Source organism: Buteo buteo, chromosome 4 (assembly GCF_964188355.1).
Source record: "Buteo buteo chromosome 4, bButBut1.hap1.1, whole genome shotgun sequence".
Classification (NCBI taxonomy): domain Eukaryota; kingdom Metazoa; phylum Chordata; class Aves; order Accipitriformes; family Accipitridae; genus Buteo; species Buteo buteo.
The window spans coordinates 33,338,524-33,359,522 of NC_134174.1; the positions used below are offsets into that span (position 1 = coordinate 33,338,524).

The 20,999-nt window shown below is 45.1% G+C and overlaps 1 protein-coding gene across 2 annotated transcripts in view; it reads left to right on the forward strand.

Moving 5' to 3' along the window:
* Window positions 1-1,148: 1,148 nt before the first annotated feature.
* A1CF (APOBEC1 complementation factor) overlaps window positions 1,149-20,999 on the forward strand; it is a 28,978-nt gene continuing 9,127 nt past the window's right edge. For both annotated transcript variants that reach the window (XM_075026861.1, XM_075026860.1), the window contains exons 1-8: window positions 1,149-1,342; window positions 7,693-7,836; window positions 10,626-10,760; window positions 10,949-11,079; window positions 12,539-12,777; window positions 15,950-16,114; window positions 19,524-19,621; window positions 20,512-20,782. In XM_075026861.1, the coding sequence (XP_074882962.1) occupies window positions 7,738-7,836; window positions 10,626-10,760; window positions 10,949-11,079; window positions 12,539-12,777; window positions 15,950-16,114; window positions 19,524-19,621; window positions 20,512-20,782 (1,138 nt within the window). In that variant the 5' untranslated portion in view covers window positions 1,149-1,342; window positions 7,693-7,737. The remainder of the gene's footprint in view (window positions 1,343-7,692; window positions 7,837-10,625; window positions 10,761-10,948; window positions 11,080-12,538; window positions 12,778-15,949; window positions 16,115-19,523; window positions 19,622-20,511; window positions 20,783-20,999) is intronic.

A 20,999-nucleotide genomic window follows, 5' to 3' on the forward strand; every position in this document is an offset into this window, starting at 1 on the left:
CAAAAATCTGCCTTTGAACCCCTGAATTCAGCAGAAAGGTGGATACCAGAGGGCAGACATTTTCTTGGGAGCAGTCACATTTCCAGGCCAAGAAATGGGCGAAACACAGCAGCGCCTCAGTGAGACAGCGGTTGCGCTGAGCAAGGAGAAAAATGCTGCTTGCGTTGAGGGAGCAAGGCCCCCGTTATCTACCTACTGCACAGGAATACCTAATGCTTTTAAAGCTGAGCAAACACCAGTATGGCACTTTTCCAAACCTGAAGCGTCAGCAACACCTAATCGTAAACGCTTCATTTAACGTGCCTTGAAACAAAGCCCCAGACTGCCTTAAATGCAGTTCAGCATCAGCGTAGACAAAGGCTGCTAGTGGGGGTCGGCTTTAGGACTGGCAAACCTACAGGCTGTGGTACAGTCATGGTCCAGCATTGAGGTGAGAGGTAGCCACAGCAGGATGCAATTGCAGGAATGGATCCTTGTGCTGGGATACCAAACTTGCCCATCATATGAGAAATTACTCTGTCAAACCACCACAGTACCCATTTTATTACTGTAAGGGTCCAGAAGGATTTTAGCAGAGGCAAACATTCAATTCAGCTGTTGCATCAACAGATGTGGCACGATACCCCGAGGACCACAATATCTGGATGCTCAGAGGTTGCCACACCTGGAAGCCACCCCTTGCAGAAATTTGTGGCTGCTGAATTTATTTGCAGCCTTTTCGAGGTGCAACAAACCCTCCCCAACACCTGCATTGTCTTTCCTCACCGCAAGAGTATTTAGCCTTTGCTCGGATTATGTTTTCATAGTGATTCCTGGAAACCCGCAGGTTGCAGGCTATGTGCATTTAGGTCACCTGTAAGTGGGATTTATTGCTCCTGCCATCTTCCTCCAGCAAGCTAAAACCTCCTGTTGAAGCCAGGACTGGCACGAGGCTGTGTTCCTTCTCCCAGCATCTCTGCTGGGGGCAGCAGCGGCAACAGGGATGGATCAGCTGGGAAAGCCTTCAGCACGGAGCGAAAGAACTGGCGTCAAAACGGTAGCACAGGGCCAGCCCTTAAGCGGCGATCTGACTTCAGTCCTTTGCATTTATTTACAACAAAAAAATGGACCTGGGTAGGTGGTGTCGGAGTGGTGGTGACCCAGCTATCTGGTCAAAGGCCTGCAGGGAGCCGGGAGATAGGGCGGGTTAACGTTTAACCCACAGGGACTGTAAACCAGCCCTGGGGCTGCTGAACCTTTGGAGTTTGATATGATGATTAGGGAATAACCGGAGTGACACGTCGCAAACTCTCCATAATCAAGGAGACGTTTTTCCCGGGCGGTGATCTGCAAAATTGCTCAGGTATGCAGCCACTCATCCTACCCCGAGGTTTGGGGCACAGGGACTGGGTCCCCTGTGAAATGGGGCTTTTGGCCGGGATGGGGAAGGAGAAGCTCCAGGGACCTTCCCTCCTCCCCCAGTGGTGCCTCACCTTCAAATGCACACCTCGGGTGCTGCCCGACACTGGTGGGGCTGAACCGGTGTGGGGCTGGACGCCCCTGCACCACACGGCTGGACCGGTGCACTGGCACAGCCCCACACCGCTCGCCTTGAGTTTTTGATGAGCAAGGTGGGGAGAGAAGGGCTCCTCAGGGAGCTTTTTTTACTGCTTTCCCCCCACTGATCGCTGGCGTTTGCCAGAAAAGCAAAACGAGACCAGGTGGAGGGGGGAGGAAGGATTTTCCCTGGGATAACTCAGTCTCGATTTGTTAAAGCGCAACTTCCTAGGGCTAATCATTAGAGATCTTTCCAGCCGACCTCTTATTCCTCTTTCTCTTTGCAGAAGGTCTGTCTCCATTTCAAAGGCAATCACTGATCCTAAAAAAAAAAATCTTAATTTTCCCTAATGTCTTCAAACTAGCAGGCTTCCTGCCCAATACATAATGCTTCTCTTAAGCTATTTTCCCTTGGTGAGATAGGAGGCTCGGGTGGGAGCAGGCGTAGGAGTGAGGTTGGCTTCAAAGCATCCGGCACGTGATGGTGCAAATAAAATGGGGGGAGGGAGGCTGGGCTCATCATCAGGTGCCCTTCATCCTCAGAAAGGGCTTTTTGGGGCATGTTGAAAAAGCTGTATGCAAGAGGAACGGTATTTGGAAGAGAGGAGCCACTTCCTCAGCAAAAGCAGCTGAGCAAAAAATTTGTCAGTTCATACAGGAAATATTTTCCCAAGGCTCATGTCCTGCAAAGAGTGCGGTGCTTTTCCATGACTCCAAATTTTTCCCACTTTCCTGCAAATACCTATGAGTTTCCACTTGCCGTGGGACCACCTGAGCTGGGAAAAAGCCCTGCGCCCTGGATAGCAAAGGGACTAAAGCCTCGTGCCTCATTGCTCCATCGGACTCCGTCCCACAGCATATCTCACCCCAGCAAAGGGCTGGTGGCAGCTTGTGAAGCTTCAAGTGTCTGTCTTTAGCAAGAATATGAAGAATGCTTTGTGTTTTATATACATATATATATATATATAAAATATATTGCTTGGAGCCTGGAGGGAGGAAAAAAAACCTCAAACCTTGAAAACAAGCTAATAACCTAAAGGAAAATAGTTTCTCTAGTAACCACTTATTTGGATTATTAAGGGTAAAGACTGAATATACTTATCCAGTCTTTTCAAAGGTGGTTATTCTTCCTGAGGAGCAGTTGCACCAGGGGGGGTACCGGTGCAAAACGGCCTTCATTAAACGCGTCCAAGTGGCTTAACACATTTAAACATGAAGTTGTATTGATCTGCGCAGGATAAACACGGTTTCGTTATCTCGTTTATGGAAACAGTAACCAGGTTTCCCTGAAAAGGCTGTGAAGGGGCAGGCTCAGGGTACAAAAGCAGTGGGGGAAGAAAGCAGGGTCTGGCCACAAACCCCACCTTTCTTCCTCTCAACAATGATCCCCAGCACTGGTGACATCCCTTGAATGGGGAAACGGATTCCCGCTTTTCCAAGCAAATAACCCAAAAGCGAAGAAAAAAATCTACTTTTTTTGAGTAAAAGCTTCTGGATTCATCTTGCTCCTGGCTGGATGGAGCAAAGCCATAGGATCTGCCTGCAGTAGCTGGCAAGGAAACCATGTGTAGAAGTAGTAATGGAGAGGTGAAGCAGTATTATAGTAAGTTTGTTTCTTGTTGATATGGGGTATAAAAGTACCTTTTCTTGCCTTGGCGTTTTAGAGCTTTAATAGAAACCTAAAAATGAATGAGAGCATTCAATGGAGAGAGGAAAATCAAATGAAGTGATGCTCTGGTTTAAGATAAAAGCAGTACCTTCCTTTTCTAATGGTGCAGGGTTCTTGATTCTGTGACCATGATAACTTGGTTGTATTGTTAAAAATTTGGACAAAAATGAGGATGAAATAGGAAATTGTTGAATTCCAGAACAATTATTTCTATTAAGTGTGGTTGGATTATTTTTTTTTTTTAAATAGTGCTGAAAACACTGCCTTAATTTGCTGCAGTCATTCACACTTTCCAACAGCAGCCATGGAAGGGGAGTTGTTGGAGTTGTTGTTCTACCCCCCTTTCCCCCCACCCCCCACCCCCGAGGGTGGATTTGCTAATTGATTAATGGCCCAGGGAACAAAGAAGGAGAGAAAGTAATCATGTTTCCTCAGGTCCCATGACAGCAGCTCTCCTCCCTTACCCTTAATGATTAAAAAAAATAGCCCAGCACACTGGCCCCACTGCAAGGACTGAGGCTGATGCCTGGAATAAGGGGAAAGTGCTGAAATCCCACCAGTTTCAGAAATAAAACATCCCACCATGACTTGTACCCTGGAAATAGTCTGGATGCGCTGATGGATATGGACCCTTGGTGGGAAAGTTCCCTGTCCAAAAAGGTGTTTAGATATCCTCAGGCCAAGGGAGGTAGGAGAGAAGCAGGGACTGAAGAGGTGCTTGGAAAACTGGAGGCTGGAAAGCCTATTTTACTGTGTTTGGGACTTGTTTTGGGATTTACACCTCTTAAAAAAGAGAGGTATGATTTCTGCTTCCGTCCCAGGGAAACCCAACTGATGGAGGAAAGCTCTCTAGTAACAAGGCTTATAAGTTAGCTGTGAATGACTTTGGGCTGGTAATGAGTAGGAGGACCTCATTTCTAAGAGTGGTGCTACAAAACTGGACCTGGGTGGTGCGTTGGGTCATCCACATGCGCGTCCAAGCCCTTGAGCGTGCGGCGTTGTCCAGCCCCGACCTCCGATGCTCCTCCTGAATCAGGAATGGAGACTTGCAGAGTAACTCAGGCTGGAGGTACCCTGGGGTGGGGGTCTCCAGCCGGACCCCGGTCCCAGCAGGACCAATGCCACAGCTGCAGCAGGCTGCTGAGGGCTGTGGTCCAGGCAAGTCGGGGCATCCCTGGAGATGGGGATCCTCCACCGCTCACACGGGGAAGGGCTGTTTCCTTGCGGCCGGCTGGGCTTTCTTTGAAGGCAGCAGCGTGTGGAAGCACTGGGCACAGATTAAGGGCAGATCATCATTAACACACACCCTGAAAGCACGGTGACCGATTTTTCTGGCGCTTTCAAAAAATGCATGGAAGTCTCCAACACCGGATTTCGCAGCGGCTGAGATAAATACCTTGTGCAACCTTGAACGCTCTTGCTCCCTTATTCCTAAGGGATTGCTTGAGCATATTCTGGAGTACGCCAATGTCTAGACATGCTGGTCTAGAGCCTAAAAAATTTGCAGGATGCCTTACGAGAAGAGGCCAGAGGAGCTCGCCTGGTCTTATCTAATAAGGCAGAAGCTGAAGAGGGATATTGCTCCTGCTGTAAATGCATCAGCCGGGGAGATGCTCTATTCCCATCCATCCCCCAGCCCTGTGGCTTGTGCTCACCGCTCAGCATGAAACCATCACCTGGAGTGAGATGTTACTGGAAATTACTCCTCCCCGGAGGAGACGTACAGAGACGTATGGTATTTAAGGCTCTGCATGCAAATGCATTCACAGCAGCAGCTGCTGAGACACCCAGCCTGTAGGGAAGTGCAGCATGAAATAGTGCAATTTGCAGGGAGGGAGGAAAAAAAAAAGGCTCTTACACTAATCATCTATCTAGGTCGTGGCTGGGGACAGACTGGAAACCTCAGCCGCTATGGAAAGCTGCCGAGGTTTGCCTGGCTGCAGTCCAGCCGCTTTCCTGGCACGGAGAGGAGCCGGTGCTGGCGTGGAGCGATGTGCCTGCTTCTGCGCTCCGACACCCAGGGCAGCCTCCCTGCCGGGAAGCAGGTCACTGCAGCACTGATATACTTGATAGAGAAGAAAAAAAAATGATGAAGTCTGAGGTGGTGAATATTAGAGATATCTCATAGTGCTGCTGTCCCTTTTCGTCCCCGCCTCTGTCTCAGCCTTCAGGTACACGAGGATGGCCTCAAATCCAGATATAAGAGCTAACAGAGACTCATGGAGCACTGTGCAAATTTGCACCAAGTGCTGCAGTTTGATTGCTCAAACCCCTGATGGAACTGGGATGCAGCAAAAGCAAAATATAAGGGGCAAAATTTGCAGTACACCAGAGCTTTCCTCTATAGGGTGCATATAGGGTGTCTCTGCTCAGGCAAGGGAGGATGCAAAACCAATTTGGATTTTAATTGGGTTTTTTTTGAATGACTGCTTTTTCCTTCTTAAGAAGCCTGCGAAAGCATCTGACTCGTTTTTGCACAGCAGTGTGCTAATCCTGCCCCATGCCATGCTGAACCCCAGCTCTGGAGGTGTAGGCAGGCACAGAAACCACAAGCATCAATGGGGTTTTGCTGCTGCCTTCAGCAAGGGCAAAACAAAACAATAATCAGGCTCCAGTTCCTGCAGAAAACACTTGTTTTGGAATTAGAGGCAGGAGAGAGCTATTGCATTGGACAGTCCATGTCCCAGCCCTTGCACTTTGGTAGTAATTAAAACAACGGATAACCTGGGAGCACAGAAAAAAAAAAAAAACAATCAGAAGGGTCTCACAAATCTCAGCAATAAATAGCTCCAAAATCTTGCATTGCAAAGATGTCTCTATTTCCAAGTATTTAAGTTGCAGTCTGTGGACCTCAGTGTGGCAGAACCCAAGTGACACAAAGCTGAGATCCCCCAAATGTTTGGCCTTGTGCCCCATTTTTCATGCTGATAATAATCCATCTATTTAAATTTAAAGCACCTGTCTAAGTCTTCCAGGATACAAAGGTATAGGAGCACAGAGCAGGTAATATCCAAAGGTGAAGTGGCCAGCCTCAAACCTTAGCTCTTCCCGCAATGAACCCCAAAAGTGGCAAGTGCTAATAAAAGATCTTGGTGTTACACAGCTGGTTATTGGAAAAGGATTTTTCTGTTATTTCCATAGCATCTTGGCACGCTCAGAAGATCTGCCATAGCCAGATATGTTGCACTTCCTTACCTGCATTTCTTTACATGCAATGCTCATCTTATGTGCACCAAGAGACCTGCTGCACAGGGGGATTGTTTAGGGTTCTCTCCCCCAAATTTGGCATTAGCTCAGGGTGCAGCCACAGCAATCTATCACCCTTTCACCTTTCTGTCACCCTGCCTCTGCTTGTCTTCGTTTCCCTTCTTCCCTGCCCAGCATCTCCACCACCATCCCATGCCCTTCCCCGTCCCCGTGCCATGGGGGTCCTGGGGTGCCCTGTCCCCTTCATCTCCAGTACACCCTCCCCAGCCCCTTTTGGCCCTGTTTGCTCTCCAAGCAAGCCTGGAATTTATTGCCTCTCATTGCCTCCAACTTTGTACAACTGAAAGCAGCTTAAGGCAATAACAATCATTTTGGATGGCGTGATTTAGTGATTTCCTACTACAAAGTTCTTGGTCCTACCAGCTCACAGCACATGCCCTGGCTACGAGGACCCAAGGAGGCAACTTTTTTGGTGCTTTTGCTCTTGCTGGTGTTCAGCATCTGCCCATCATCACAGGTTCTCAAGCTCAACGTTGCACCCGCAGACCCTGTTTCTATGCTTGGCTCATACAAATGGGTTTTGCACAAGCTCAGTGCTCAGCATGCGGAAAAAATGGGGCAGCCTGAAATTATAGGTTGTGTGCCCATCTTATAAATGCCCCTTTGTCAGTGTGTAACCTAATTCAGATTCAGATTTCAGCTTTATGGTGTTTTCAACCCCAAAACTTAAAACAAATCTTTAATTAGATATAACCTAAAACTACACCTCTGCATCAAAACATCTGAACCCAAGGTTGGTTGTTCCAGCCCTGAACTTAGATACAGATCTGAAGTTCTCCCATGTTCTTGATTTTTAAAAACAAGGCAAATCTGGAGCAAGATCTTGTTTCTCATAAAGTCCTGGACATGGCTTGTACAAGGTTCACTTCCCAGCATCAACAGGATGCAATGGCATGAACGACTCATGGTCACGTACTCAGCGCAGGATTAGGCATCTTAAATGTGTTTCCCTCCTAAGACATGTACACTGATATCTTACAATATCCCTCTGCGTCTCACTGGAGTGCTGTCCAAAATCTGACGGTGGGTTTAAATGCTATTTATTTTCGTGCAACATGAGGGGGATATCTTTTTTTTTCCCATGGTCTATGGTGTTTTGTTTTGTTTTTATCTCAAAATAACTGATTTAGGAAGAACGATCCTGTTAACTTTCTCAGGAGGGTAGACTTTCTCCTCCTAGCTGTATTAATTTATTTAATTTATCTTAAATTTGATTGCAGTGAGCAACCCTAATTAACCTGATTTTTTGCTGATAATCACTCACAATGGAATCAAATCACAAATCCGGGGATGGATTGACCGGCACACAGAAAGAAGCCGCCCTCCGTGCATTAATTCAGCGAACGGGATATAATTTGATCCAGGTAGGAACTCATGGTTACATCCTTTTGTATGCAGTGTCTGGCTTCATCCTAAAGCAATGTGTTGCATCAGGGGCTTGAGCAGGGAATCTGGATGCATGAAGCGCTCCTTGCTCATTCTTCTTTTTGTTTTTCTCTAGTGTACCTGCTGCACATAACTACATGTAATAGATGCTGTCTTTTATGAAGCAGGATCTTATTCCTCCAGGAATTCTTTGCCCAATGTCAAATTATGATAAGGGTGGAAAAACAAACCCAGGCACTGCTAAATGTTGGGAAAAGTTGGGATTGCTGTCTCAAAGCCATGGCTGCAGTGGTAGCATAGAAAAGAAAACCCTCTTAACAAAGTTTCAGAAGAGTGTAGGTCCAGAGCTGGCCATAGGAGGTCCAGCACATCACCACCAGATCTGCCTTTTGTACAAGTGCATGTGAGGCAGGTGCCTCACCTGCCCAAACACCAAAGGTTTGCTCCCAGTTTAGTCTTTAAGGTCTCCAAGTCCAAAGCCTCCTCTGGTCAGGGCAGGTGGAGACTGGGCATGTCCTTCAAAAGCCATCTGAAGAAGTCTTTCTTAGTTAGCATGACCAAAACAAGCTAATTTTTTGAACGCATTGGGCACTAATATGACCGAGCTTGCATCCTGGAAGAAGTAAGTGAAAACACTGAATTTTAGGCAGGTAGCTGCCTTGAACTTTGCCTTGCGTTGCATAGCACTAGAGGGCACAACAGCCCAAAGCAAAAACTGAGACTCCTGGGAAAAAGCATTCTCCTATAGCCCTTAATCCTGTGTGCACCCCAGGACCAGGCCAGCAGCTGGGTTTGTTGCCCTTGAGGAGGCTTTCTGCTGTACCTGACCCAGAAGATAAATAACTTCTCTATGTCTTACATTTACTGTGGCTTTCTTTATCCTGGTCTTCAGTTTTTCATACTGTCACATCTGGCTATGGCTCATTCCTAAACCACAGATTTCAACTCCCAGCCCTGTCCCATCCCATCCCCCCCCTTCTTTCTTCCTATCTTTTCCATTCCAAGCTTACTATTTTGTCTCCCCCCCCCCCCCCCTTTCCTTTTCCACATCCCTTTGGGCTTTTCTTCCAACCTACCTGCTGATGCAGCCAAACACCTTCTTCCTCAATGCATGCCAGGGTCACTCATCTTTGTGAAGTGGATGATAAAGTCCTTCTTCCCTCCAGACACCTTGTCAAGATGAGTTTGTTGAGATGCTGCCTTCAAGCCACAAACGAAGCCACTGCAGATTGATGGAAGACTTTATTTCTTGCTGTGCCTCCTCACACACCAGCTCCCACAGGCATTAAAAAAAAAATTAAAAAAGAACTGTTTTATTGTCTTTTGGTAGGATTAAACTGGGACAGTAAGACTCCTCTAACCATTTTCAGACCATTGTTGATGAGCCTAGCATTCCTCCAGCTGACATGCCAGTGAAGATCACAGATGACCGCAACAACACAAAACACAACTATCACTTTTTGTCTTCACCTAACAAATAGCTTGAGAGACAGAAAAATCCCATGCCAGCAACGTGCTCAGTTCAGCCAAACTAGGGGCAGAAAAATAGCCTGAAACATCATGGTCTTCCTGTTAGATTTGCTATAAGAAATAACTCATAAAAACAAATACCTCCGTGACTCCATTACTGTGCTGAAAACATTTGCAAAACAGGAATGACCATGGATCATTCAGGGTCTGTTATAGGCTCAGGAAAACTGAAAGAGCTTGTGGTATATTCTTATTTTCCTGCAAGGATCCCTGTTTGCTTACGTGCTTTAGGCTTTCCTCTTAAGTCAGCCATACAGGCATTCACTTGCCTGGAATAATCCCAGAGTGGGAAATAACTACAGAAATTATCAGGCAGCGAAAAATAAAAAAAATGACCAGAGTCCCAGCTCCTCTGGGAGCAGGGGATCACTGCAGGACAGGAGAGGGAGAGGTAAGGAAAGAAATGAAGGAGGCAGAAGGAAGGAAGGAAGGAAGGAAGGAAGGAAGGAAGGAAGGAAGGAAGGAAGGAAGGAAGGAAGGGAGGGAGGGAGGAAAGAAGGAAGGAAGGAAGGAAGGAAGGAAAAGAAGGAAATAGAGGGATAGAGAAAAAAGAAAAGGAAGAAAGGAAGAAAGGAAGAAAGAGCAGTTTTCGCCCTATGTTAGCACTTTCTGAAGTCCAGATGCCTTCTGCTTTTGAAAAGTCCTTCTGCCTTCAAACACAGTCCCTCCAGTATCCTTTCTTTGGTCTGTAGAGTAGTAAGCTATCCATTGATTACTAAAATAAGAGGCAATATCATTGCTAATAAATATTTATGATTGGATGAAGAATCATGACAAGTTATAAATTTTGCAAGTGTTATATTATGCAGTCTACAACCAACACACAGTCCACAGAGATTCACCTCCCATAGCCAAGAAGACCTACATTTTCCAAGGAGGTATTTCACTGTCTCCATCTTGGACGTCTGAAGTAGCAATTGAGTTGCAGAGCATACACTGATGCATGTTCCTTAGCAAAACTCAGCTACCACAAACCAGAGCCTTCTCTGGTACATCACCAGCATACTAACTGTGTTATCAAAGCCTTTCACTACAGTTACGGCAGTGGAACAGCCCATGCACACTATGTTATCTCTGATAGGTCTGTAGAGAGTTGCTCCTTGAAGGGAAGGAGGGCATCTGTCTCCAGCCCACCGGTAATGGAGTGTGTCTAAAGTGTCATTCCCCAGGAAGGGGTTGGTTACATCCACATTTAAAATATATGTCTAAGCCATTCTTTTATTTTTTTCTATGACAGGAAAATGGGCAGAGGAAATATGGAGGTCCACCACCCGGCTGGGATGGCCCTCCGCCAGAGAGGGGGTGTGAGATCTTTATTGGGAAACTGCCCCGAGACCTCTTTGAAGATGAACTTATACCACTGTGTGAAAAAGTAAGACTTCATGGCAGGTAGTTGTATTGCAGAGGTTAGTGATGATCAAAGCTGCATTTCAAGGCTGAACTGGAGATGATTTCGCCCCAACTACTGGTGGAGCTCTGACGTGATATAGTCAAGGAAGCACCTGGTCTTGTTTAAACACCTCCCATCTTGCTGACAACCCTTTTTCTTTCTATTTGCAGATTGGCAAAATCTATGAAATGAGAATGATGATGGACTTTAATGGCAACAACAGGGGCTATGCCTTTGTGACCTTCTCGAATAAACAGGAAGCAAGGAATGCAATAAAGCAACTCAATAATTATGAAATTAGGTAAGCATGGCAGCACCATCACAGCAACTTTACAGCATATGTATTAATCTATTTTATTATGTAAGGCATATTTTTCCTTGCAGCCTGGAGGAAAGTTATTTAGATACCTAAGCTTTAAGAGGAAATCACCTCTTGTCTCCCTGTGCAGTCATTGCTTTATGCCACAGTACAAAGGCAGAGCCAAAACCTTTTGCAGGAAATTTCTTCCTTACCAAAAAAAAAAATCTACCAGAACATTGGAAAAAATATTTTGCTTTGGATCAAATTAACTTTTGCCTAACCATTGCTGTTTATTTCATGTTCCCCTCTGGGCTGTTTTTTGTTGATTTATTCCTATTCACAGTCTCTCTTGTGACCTATACTGCAGATACATTCTGGGAGACAGACCAATTGCAAAAAATCATGAAGTAGGATGGAAACCAATTGGCAAAACAGTGACATTTCCTAATAGATAGGAAGAGAAAAAGCCCTCATGTTTGTGACTAAAAATGGGGAACAAAACACCCAGAAATCAACAACATATGGGCCCATCAATATGTTTTGTTTTGATTCCAACCACACTTAATGTTTTATTCCAGTTCAAAGTGAGATGAGTAGATGCCTTTGCTTAGAAGCATTTTGAGATAAACCATTCTGGCAATTTTATGGCTTTTTTTTTTTTTTAATAAAAAAAGAGATGGGTTGTGAATTGCTTTACTAGCAACCCTAAGGATGAACAGGTCACAAGGAACACAGGGAGGGCCTGGAAAGGTGGTTTGTATCAGAGGCTGGAAGGTCTTAAAGATCAGGCTTCATCCACCTCCACCTCCTCTGCTTACTTCCCTTGTTCCAAAGACTCCTCTAAAGAAGTTTTTAACTTCTCAAGACCTTCAAGAGGTACTTGGACCACGAAGAGGCGAGCAAAGTGCATGTAAGGAAATTTTTACTTTGGGATCTGCACAACAATTAACAGCAGTAAGTCCCCAAATGGTGTGTCTCCATGACAAGTCATTTTCTTTCCCTAAAACTTCAGTTATGAGGCCCAATGGTGACTGGGAAGCTATGAGTCACTGGTGAACACAACAAATCCTGGCTTATACTGGTGGCAACACAAGAGTCACTGCTGTGACCATGCATGGTAGGTACAGTTGCCTGGTAGCAGCCGTTTTTGCAAATAGCAAAAGGGAGAACCTCAGGAAGCAAAAGCAAAATCTGGCTTTGGTTTCTGCCTGATCTCAAATCCTTCATTTCAACTGTGCTGCCTTACTTTGATGTCAAATTTAGCAGAGTGGCACCCTTCATGTTAGCTTTTGCATTGAGCAAGACCACTTGAATATCCCAAAAAGCATATGCCGCAGGAGCAGGAGGCCTTGTGTTTGACCTTGTGTTTTGGGACAAGAGGAGGGGGTATTTTAATTTTTTCCTCTCTTTGAGAACTGATCCTGACTCCTGACAAACCAGCAATGTTGTTTATACTCAGGAACAGGCGTCTCCTTGGAGTCTGTGCCAGTGTGGACAACTGCCGCCTGTTTGTGGGAGGGATCCCCAAAACGAAGAAGAGGGAGGAAATTTTAGCAGAGATGAAGAAAGTCACGGACGGAGTTGTGGATGTCATTGTCTATCCTAGCGCAGCTGATAAAACCAAAAACCGGGGGTTTGCTTTTGTGGAATACGAAAACCATCGGGCAGCAGCCATGGCCAGGAGAAAATTGATCCCAGGTTAGTACAGATGGTGAGGGTGGTAGGGATGGCTTCATCTCGGGGTCACTTATGTACACATTGCACTGAGGTGAGACTGAACTCTCCAGAGGGCCCAGGTACCCAAGGAAGTGAATGCTGCCGGGTTTTCTCCTCTCAGCTGCTAGGGACACACAGAGCAAGGAGGGACCCCAGTACGCCGTGGGTGGCTGATGGAGTCACCCTGGCTCTGGGCTGCAGGGTGGGCAATTCACTACAGATCCTGATGTAGCACCATGCTCATTATCCATGCTCTTCATTAAGGAGCTTGAATTTATTAAAAATGCAGCTAGACAGATTTAGCTGTGTGTATCCATACAGCTCTGTTGTAGGATATGTATTATCCTGTGGTTATCTTGGGTTATATATAAAATACAGCCTCAGTCATGGTCTCTCAGAGAGAATCACTCAGGAACGCATCCAAGAACATATTCAATCTTGAGGGTGCTCCTGAAAATGTATATTTTCCTTGTGGGAAGAAAACTTCGAATGAGGAATTGTTTTAGGATTTAAACAATATAAAAAATAAATCTATGCAATTTAGCGCTGGGGGATATTCAAGACCATTGTGAAGCAGAGAGAGGTTTGGTAGGTATTAGATAAGAAGTTGCTAAACATTAAGTGCATTTGCAGTGAGTTCACCATTTTCTCATGCTTTCTTATGCTCAGCAGCTCATGCACTGCTTTGTCGAGCCCAGCTCACTTGCTAGTGAAAGAATCCAACAAACCTTCTGGTTGAGACTTGTTCATAACGCACCAGCCTTCTTTCACTCTTTCTATACGACAGCCCATGAAACATCCTGAGTAGTTTAAATCCTTTTTTCTTATTGTAAAAAAAAATGAGCATGATTTCGAGCGCTGAATACACTTAGCTATTGTGGGATATCTCACACTGACTATTTTTCCTTTTATTCTGCATTTTCTGCATCAGTTTAGCATCTCCCTGATTGTGGGAGCACATTCAGCTGGTCTGTGCTTCAGCACAACTTTTCCATGGTTTCTATATTGAGAATGAAGGAAGGAGCAGGCACAGCCACAGCTGCCGATGGCAGCCTTGAGGGAGCAGAGCACTTGAAATCCTGAGGAAAGACAGCAAGACAGATGGAGCAAGCACATAGTCCTGAACAGACATGTGCAACGCACTAGTGATTTCCAGTTTGGGGACATCTCAATAAACAGTTTGGGGAATTTCAAAGGCGTACGCAGGAGCCAGAGTCTTCTGATGTTGCAAACATACGGGAGGAACTTGAAAAAAAGTTTCAAACCAGAACTGAATGTGTCTCCAGCTGATGCATTGGATGAATGTGAGATTGAATATCATTATCAAGACACTGCCTTTACTCTGAACCTCGCTGTTCTTTGAGGGAGCTTTGTAGAAGAGACAGAAATGCTCAAAAAGGAAGAAGCTTTTTATGAAAATTGTGTCCTGGTTAAACAAGAGGGTGGAGGAAGACTGGGTTTTAGCAAGAGGCTAGTGAAGGCACCAAGCTTAGCTCCTTGCTGCAAGTCAACCAGGTCATTATTTCCACTATTGAACAGAAAATGGCAATTCAGAAAGGGCCATACAGCCTTTCACTTCAACTGGCTGCCATTAGCAGTCATCCCTCTATTTCTGGTCACTAACAGCCCGAGTCAGATTGGGCAGTGCTGAAACCTGAACATCAGCCCAACCTTGCTCCACAAATCCCAGCTCATTCATGAACCTTCCTAGCAGGAAGCAGCCTCTTTCCGTTTAGTTTGTTAATTTTCACTTCCAGTAAGAAAAACAGATCTCCAAATTCTACCCTCTCCCTCTAATTTTCTCTATTTTGGAGCTCCTATCCCATCTTAGACAGGTTATCCAAGTGGAGATGTGAGATAGAATGCCTTTTTTTAGATCTCTCCAAAAATATTTTTCAGGATTCTCATTTTCCCTCTATCAGCATAGGCATCTTCATGTTTCTTCCAGGTTTTAGCACAATTAAGGCCTGGGAGGACCCAATCTTCATGTCATAAAGATGAGAGAGAAAGAAAGAACACAGAAAGACTCACTCTTTGGGGGACATTTGCAGAAGAGGCAGACACTTTATTTCATTATTTGGAAGGAGTATCTAGCACTTACCATGCTGCAAAGACAGAAAATGGTCCCTACTGTACATCCAAAGAGCTAGTTGCTGGGCTGATTAAAATTGCCAGAGAAAAAGTGAGCCACAGGTAGAGCACATGAAATTTGGGGCTCTGGATATTAGTGGGTGGCCAGATTTCAACCACTCCTGAAGAGTAAAGGGAGGAAGATCTCTTTGCAAGATGTGCAGAAGGGACAGGGAATAAAAAGAGGAGGAAAGAGGTATCATTGCTGTCTGGAGAAGACAGGAGGTGAAAAAAACATCACTATGTAGAGGTCTCTCTTCCTTACCCGGTGTCCTGCTGCTTGTCACTGATTCCCACAGCTTTGAGGCAAGTCTGTGGCAGTCAGTTTTCATTACATATTAAACATCACTAATTGACTAATCAATTACTTAACAGATTAGGTGACTCAATGCAAATGCTTATGGACCTCAGTGTGATAACATGGTGACAACATCACCTTTAACTACCTCTTTGTTTGCTCTTTTTATTCTCTGCCCCTCAGCAGCAGACACCCACACCCTGTTTTGTGCCTCCTTACTTTTTGTGTCCCTCTTTTCTGCTATTTCTGTTGGAACTTCACCCAGCAGGGACCATACGACTTCAAATACTTGCACAAAGAGACATCCTCGCTTTTACTCCTTCATTTCATCCAGCTGGGACTTCTGGATCCCTTTCCTATTATCTAGGGAATGAAACTTTCGCAGCCAAGAGGGATTTTTAGAAGTTCATTAAAATATTTCCCTTTAGAGAGCACTCCAGGGAACGCAGACCGTTAGTGAATCATGCCATATTTTCACTTCTTTAATTTTGGATGCTGCATTTCTGCAGGCATCTAAGGTATTAACGGGAGCATGCTCAAAGTGTGACCATCTGCTTTTGGAAATGAATTAACAAAGCAGCTGTGCTTTGAGATAGAAAGGCTTCTTTTGGTCCCTTTTGTAGAATTGGCCTGTTCTGCTGTTCATTATGCATGTGAAATAGTCTCTGAGCAGAATTGAGAGGAACCAAAGCCTGTCTGACACTGACCACGCCAAATCCTTTAAAGGAAGGATCCAGCTGTGGGGACACCCTATTGCTGTTGACTGGGCAGAACCAGAAGTGGAGGTGGACGAAGACACCATGTCATCGGTAAAAATTCTCTACGTGAGGAACCTCATGCTCTCGACCACTGAAGAGACCATAGAAAAGGAGTTCAACAACATCAAACCAGGTAGGAACCCATTGACACGGTAGCTGCTAAAAAAGTACTGCTACTGCAAATGGAAATATTTCTCCATTGATAAAACGTCAAAGAGATAAAAATAACTGGTTTTCCGCTGAAAAATGTTCATGTGTAATGCCACAATAATCATCATTAGGCTGAAGGCTCCCACCCAACATGCACATCGTGCCATCCCATTAAGGGCTGCTTAATTTCCAGCTAACAACAATACTAACCTTTTTAGAATGATTGGCAACTGGAAGAGATCCAAAATGCTGCATGGGGATGCCCGTGTCATAAAAATTATTTTGAATCATTTCAGTCTTTCTTAAAAAGAGCCAGTTGGTGAAACAGCTGGGTAATTTCAGCATTCTTCTTCTATGGCAAAGGATGATGACAGAAATAGAGTGATTTAATAAAAAGGCTTTTTATCTAATCTATCTGAATTCTGAATTCTATCATTTTCGTACAAAACCCCCCACATTCTTCTGTAAATTTGTGAATAATCAGTGCTTATCATTTAACACAGACTATGACAGCATTTCTTTGTGGCATATATTACACACACTTAGGTGAGATTTTTTCAAAAAGCAAATAGATTTGTTGGGAATAAAAATCCTGCTGGCTTTCAAAGGAGATTTTACTTCTGAGTTGCTCCAGCTTTAGGAAATTCCACCCCAAAACAACAAAGTAAAAATAACCCATTTCTGCAGCTCTCCAAGCCACACAGTCCATTAGGCAGTAGTAACTTATGCTTGGCAATGTGAAATCGCCTTTCATCTCATTCCTATTAACTTCCTTCTATTAATTTTGTAAAATACACTACAGACCTTAATTTTTCCTTCACTAACTTTTCATTTCTGCTCTATACATTTCTCTTTTTGTACTAGGCTGCAATGCAAAGGTCTTTATGAGGTTTCTTTATGAGTCTTTTCTGTCCTTTTAATGTTTCTGGCTAATACTTCTAGCCACCATCAAGCTGTTAGAGATCCCATTTTACCCATGAATCAAATATGTACCATCCCACTCTCTTAACCTTTTCCTCCTTTATTTACCCAGTTTTGCTCCTGAATGTTGAACTGTTCACACTCCCCAGAAGCACATTTATGCCCATCTAACACTTTGGTAATAGTCATCTGCTTTGCTGCTAAGACAAGTTTTCTAGTACAACAATAGAAGATCTCTATCGTCTTTAATTTTCCTTTCATCACTTTATCATTTTACTTCTCATGCTGGAAATTCTTTTTATTTTTTTAAATTGACAGCTTGCTTTATTGTGGATAAAATCAGGAGTGCTTTTTTTAAAGCAATGCCATGCTTTCAAAAAAGTGTGCATCAGAGCAGCAAAACCTGAGCTTGGAGGAGAGTAAATGCAGTTTAAGTTATAGTGAGATTACAATCAAACACTCAGCAAGAGTCTGAAATGATTCACTTCCCCCCTTGGTTATCTGCCTTATTCATTCTGCCACATTTCAGTACTGCTTGCCTGAAGTGTACATTTAATCCAGAGCATTAAGAAGCTGTTTTGACAATAACAAGTCACCCAATAAAAAATGTTCCTAACCAAAGGAGTTACGATCCCCATGACAGAGCAATTACCACATGGCTATGGGTTCCATAGACACTACCAGAAATGCTGCTTATGCATCTCAAGTTGCAATATAGTACAAGTATCACCCTTTAAATCTGTGCCAAATTCTGTGCCTGATGAATTCTATAGAGATATGCATCACTTGTCTCACTGAAAAGCCCTGCCCTTGATTTTGGCAAAAATCCTCATCCCTGGCAAAGTTTCCAGCAGCAAGGTCATGCTTCCCAAATGTACTGAAGGGGACAATATTCCCCCTGTAACATCACACGAACGGTCTCTCTGTGGAGATGACCCGAGGGTGGTTATCACATTGCTTTGCCTCAGCAGAGGCAGAAGCAGGGAAGACCACAATTTTTGGTCCAGACGAGGATCAGTAACACAGAATGCTCTCCAGGAGGAGGAAAGGGGATTTTCAAAACACAGAGAGTTCATTAAAGCCGTGATTTGTAAACAAGGTGTCAGCATATAACTCCCATAACTTCAGGCTTGGAAAATCACCCTCTGATCCCAGAAGGACACGAAGTGCTACTTACCATTCCAGTGTCATTGTGAAGATGTGCAGGCTGCTCAGGTTATAGGCTGGGAGAGACTTCACTTAGCCTGCTGGAGCTCCTAATGACTCCCCCCGAACTCCTAAGAAATATATTTTCTCCTGCAGTTATTTAAGTAAGTGCTTTTTTTGTGGCAATATGACATTTCCCTGTGCACCTGTTCAGCTTTAAAGGGTAAGAAGTCAACAGAAGAGTCATTCAGCATCCCTTAGCTGTATTTCCAAAGGATATGTTTGGGGATGTTATAGTTTCAGTGGCTGGGCTGGTAGACAACTGTGCTTCCCAACCCACAGGAGAGGGGAAGATGAACAATTAGAGAAGAAAAGGCATATGTCTAAAGCTTGTGACTGTGGGGAATAGGACCGGTGTGGTTATTTTGGAGATAAACTTCTTAGTCCTGAGTATCTCAGTGCCAAGAAGTTCCCGGCAGCAGAGCAGCTAACAAGGGAAAGGGAAAGCTGTAGAGGAGGAGCATAAAGAGAAGAACAAGAAGCCATTTACATTTGAATTATTTTGGGTAATCACAGAGGTGTAAGAAAGACTCAGGCTGGAGGCACCAAGGCAGGAGTCTCTAGCCCAACCCTGCTCCCAGCAGGGCCAGTGCTGCAGAAGGCTGACTGGGGCTGTGTCCGGGCGAATTGGGGCATCCTTGGGGATGGGGATCCCTCACCACCTTGGGGCCTGTCCCAGGGCCGCCCCGACTCACATGGTAAAGGCTGTTTCTTAGGGACAGAACTGCTGCCCCCTCAGTCCGAGGCCATCCCCATGCTCGGGACTGCTCTGTCCTTGACAGGACGAGGTGCTTATTCTTGGTCAACATCCTGAGTCAATGGTTAAGAGAAGAGCCTCCTGAAGCTGCGTCTGAGTAATGTGTACGACGCGTGTACGAAACCATGGAGATGGTGATTACATGGTGACATCAACCTGTAGCTCACCAAATCCTGGGCTGTTGCGTGTCCTGTTCAGCCACCCGGTCTTGGTGGTCTGTCACAGAAGGGAGACACAAGACCAACGGAAGTGTCCAACAGAACCTTTTGGACAGAGGAAAACCACTCCAGTTTAATGGGAAACTTACTACCCCAAATACTTCTAGTTTGCCTTGAAATACTACAACCATTATATATTTACTTTCCCGTGGCATATACATCCTAAGAGGTGAGAAGACACTGGTCAGCCCTTGCTCTCCAAGGGCTCATAACCCAACACAGTTGCTCTTTCAGATCTGTATTTTCCAACTAATACCCATTTCCAACTAATATTCCAATGTTTTCTGCAGGTGCGGTAGAGAGAGTAAAGAAAATTAGAGACTACGCCTTTGTGCACTTTAATAAAAGAGAATATGCGGTGGAAGCCATGAAAGCCTTGAATGGGAAGGTAAAGCTGCTGTAAATGCTAATTCGTGGGGCTTATGTGCAGTATATTATACACAGCTGAAACAAAGCTGCCTGGTTTATTAGTTACAAAAACTTCCTGAAGGTGTTAGCCCTATGTTCTCTTTGCAGGCTGCTTTTATACTCCTGAATTCATTTTTCAGCAGCTCTGGTGTACACAAACTGTTCAATTTGGCTTCTTGCTCCTCACATTTTTGTTAAATGTTTGCCCAGCTCAGACTGTAGTTCACTGCTCAGAAAAAAAAAAAGCAGAGTAAAGCCTAAACAAGGACTAGCAAACGAGGGGTTACGGGTTCCCTTGGATCACGCTCACATCCTTGTTCCAGGTCTGCCAACAAAAACACTCACAGGACAGTGTGTGAATGGCAAACCGGGACAAACAAGGTCAACCCAAAACATCTGCTCCAAATTCAGATGCGGATTTGCAAGGAGGTTGCTGTATTTAGTACTTCTTGCACTGCATGTAATTCACGCAACCGTAATGCAAGAGCTGTTCCCAAAGAGGTGTTAACCCCACTCCTATTTTTAGTGCTACTGCTGTTCTCCATAGGAGCACATATAATCTTGCTGACTTACATGCTACTTTGCAAGGGAAGTGAAGCCTTTTGAAGGCTTCACAACTGTGCTAATTCAGTTAAGGAGCCTCTCCTGGCTGGGGTCAGGGCTGGGTGCTGTCAACACGTTAAACCTTCACCCAGCCAGTGCCTGCTTCCACCTGTGGGAGGGAATTTTGGTTCTTTTGGGTGGTTTTCTGCCTCTTTGCATCGCATTAGCAAACCATGCAGGCGTCCTTAGGCAGGATAATCCCCATGTACTTTGGATACTTACACTTGTGCTTCTCCCATGCTCTCTCCCCACCACCCGGGCATAAAGGTGCTGGATGGGTCCCCAATTGAGGTGACGTTAGCCAAACCCGTTGACAAAGACAACTACGTCAGATACACCCGGGGCACAGGTGGCAGAGGTACCATGCTGCAAGGAGAATACACCTACGCCTTCGGACATGTGTACGACCCCGCCACCACCTACCTGGGCGCCCCGGTTTTCTATGCACCCCAAGCCTACACAGCTATCCCCAACCTCCACTTCCCTGCCACGAAGGGGCTCAGCAACAGGAGCATCATCCGGCCCCCATCCATCCGAGGTAACGCCCGTCACGCCAATCTTCAGCTCTAGCAAAATATCTCCTCCAGGGCTTGGGTGGCTGCTCCCTAGACTCGTGTGGAGGGTGTTGGCTTTTCCCTGGATGCTGGACCTCTTTCAGTCAGGGATGGAAAACACAGGATTTTAGGTTCTGTCCTTCCCAGGGGCACAGTGATCTTCCAGCAGACTAAGCAGGGCATGAAAAAAATAACCATTTT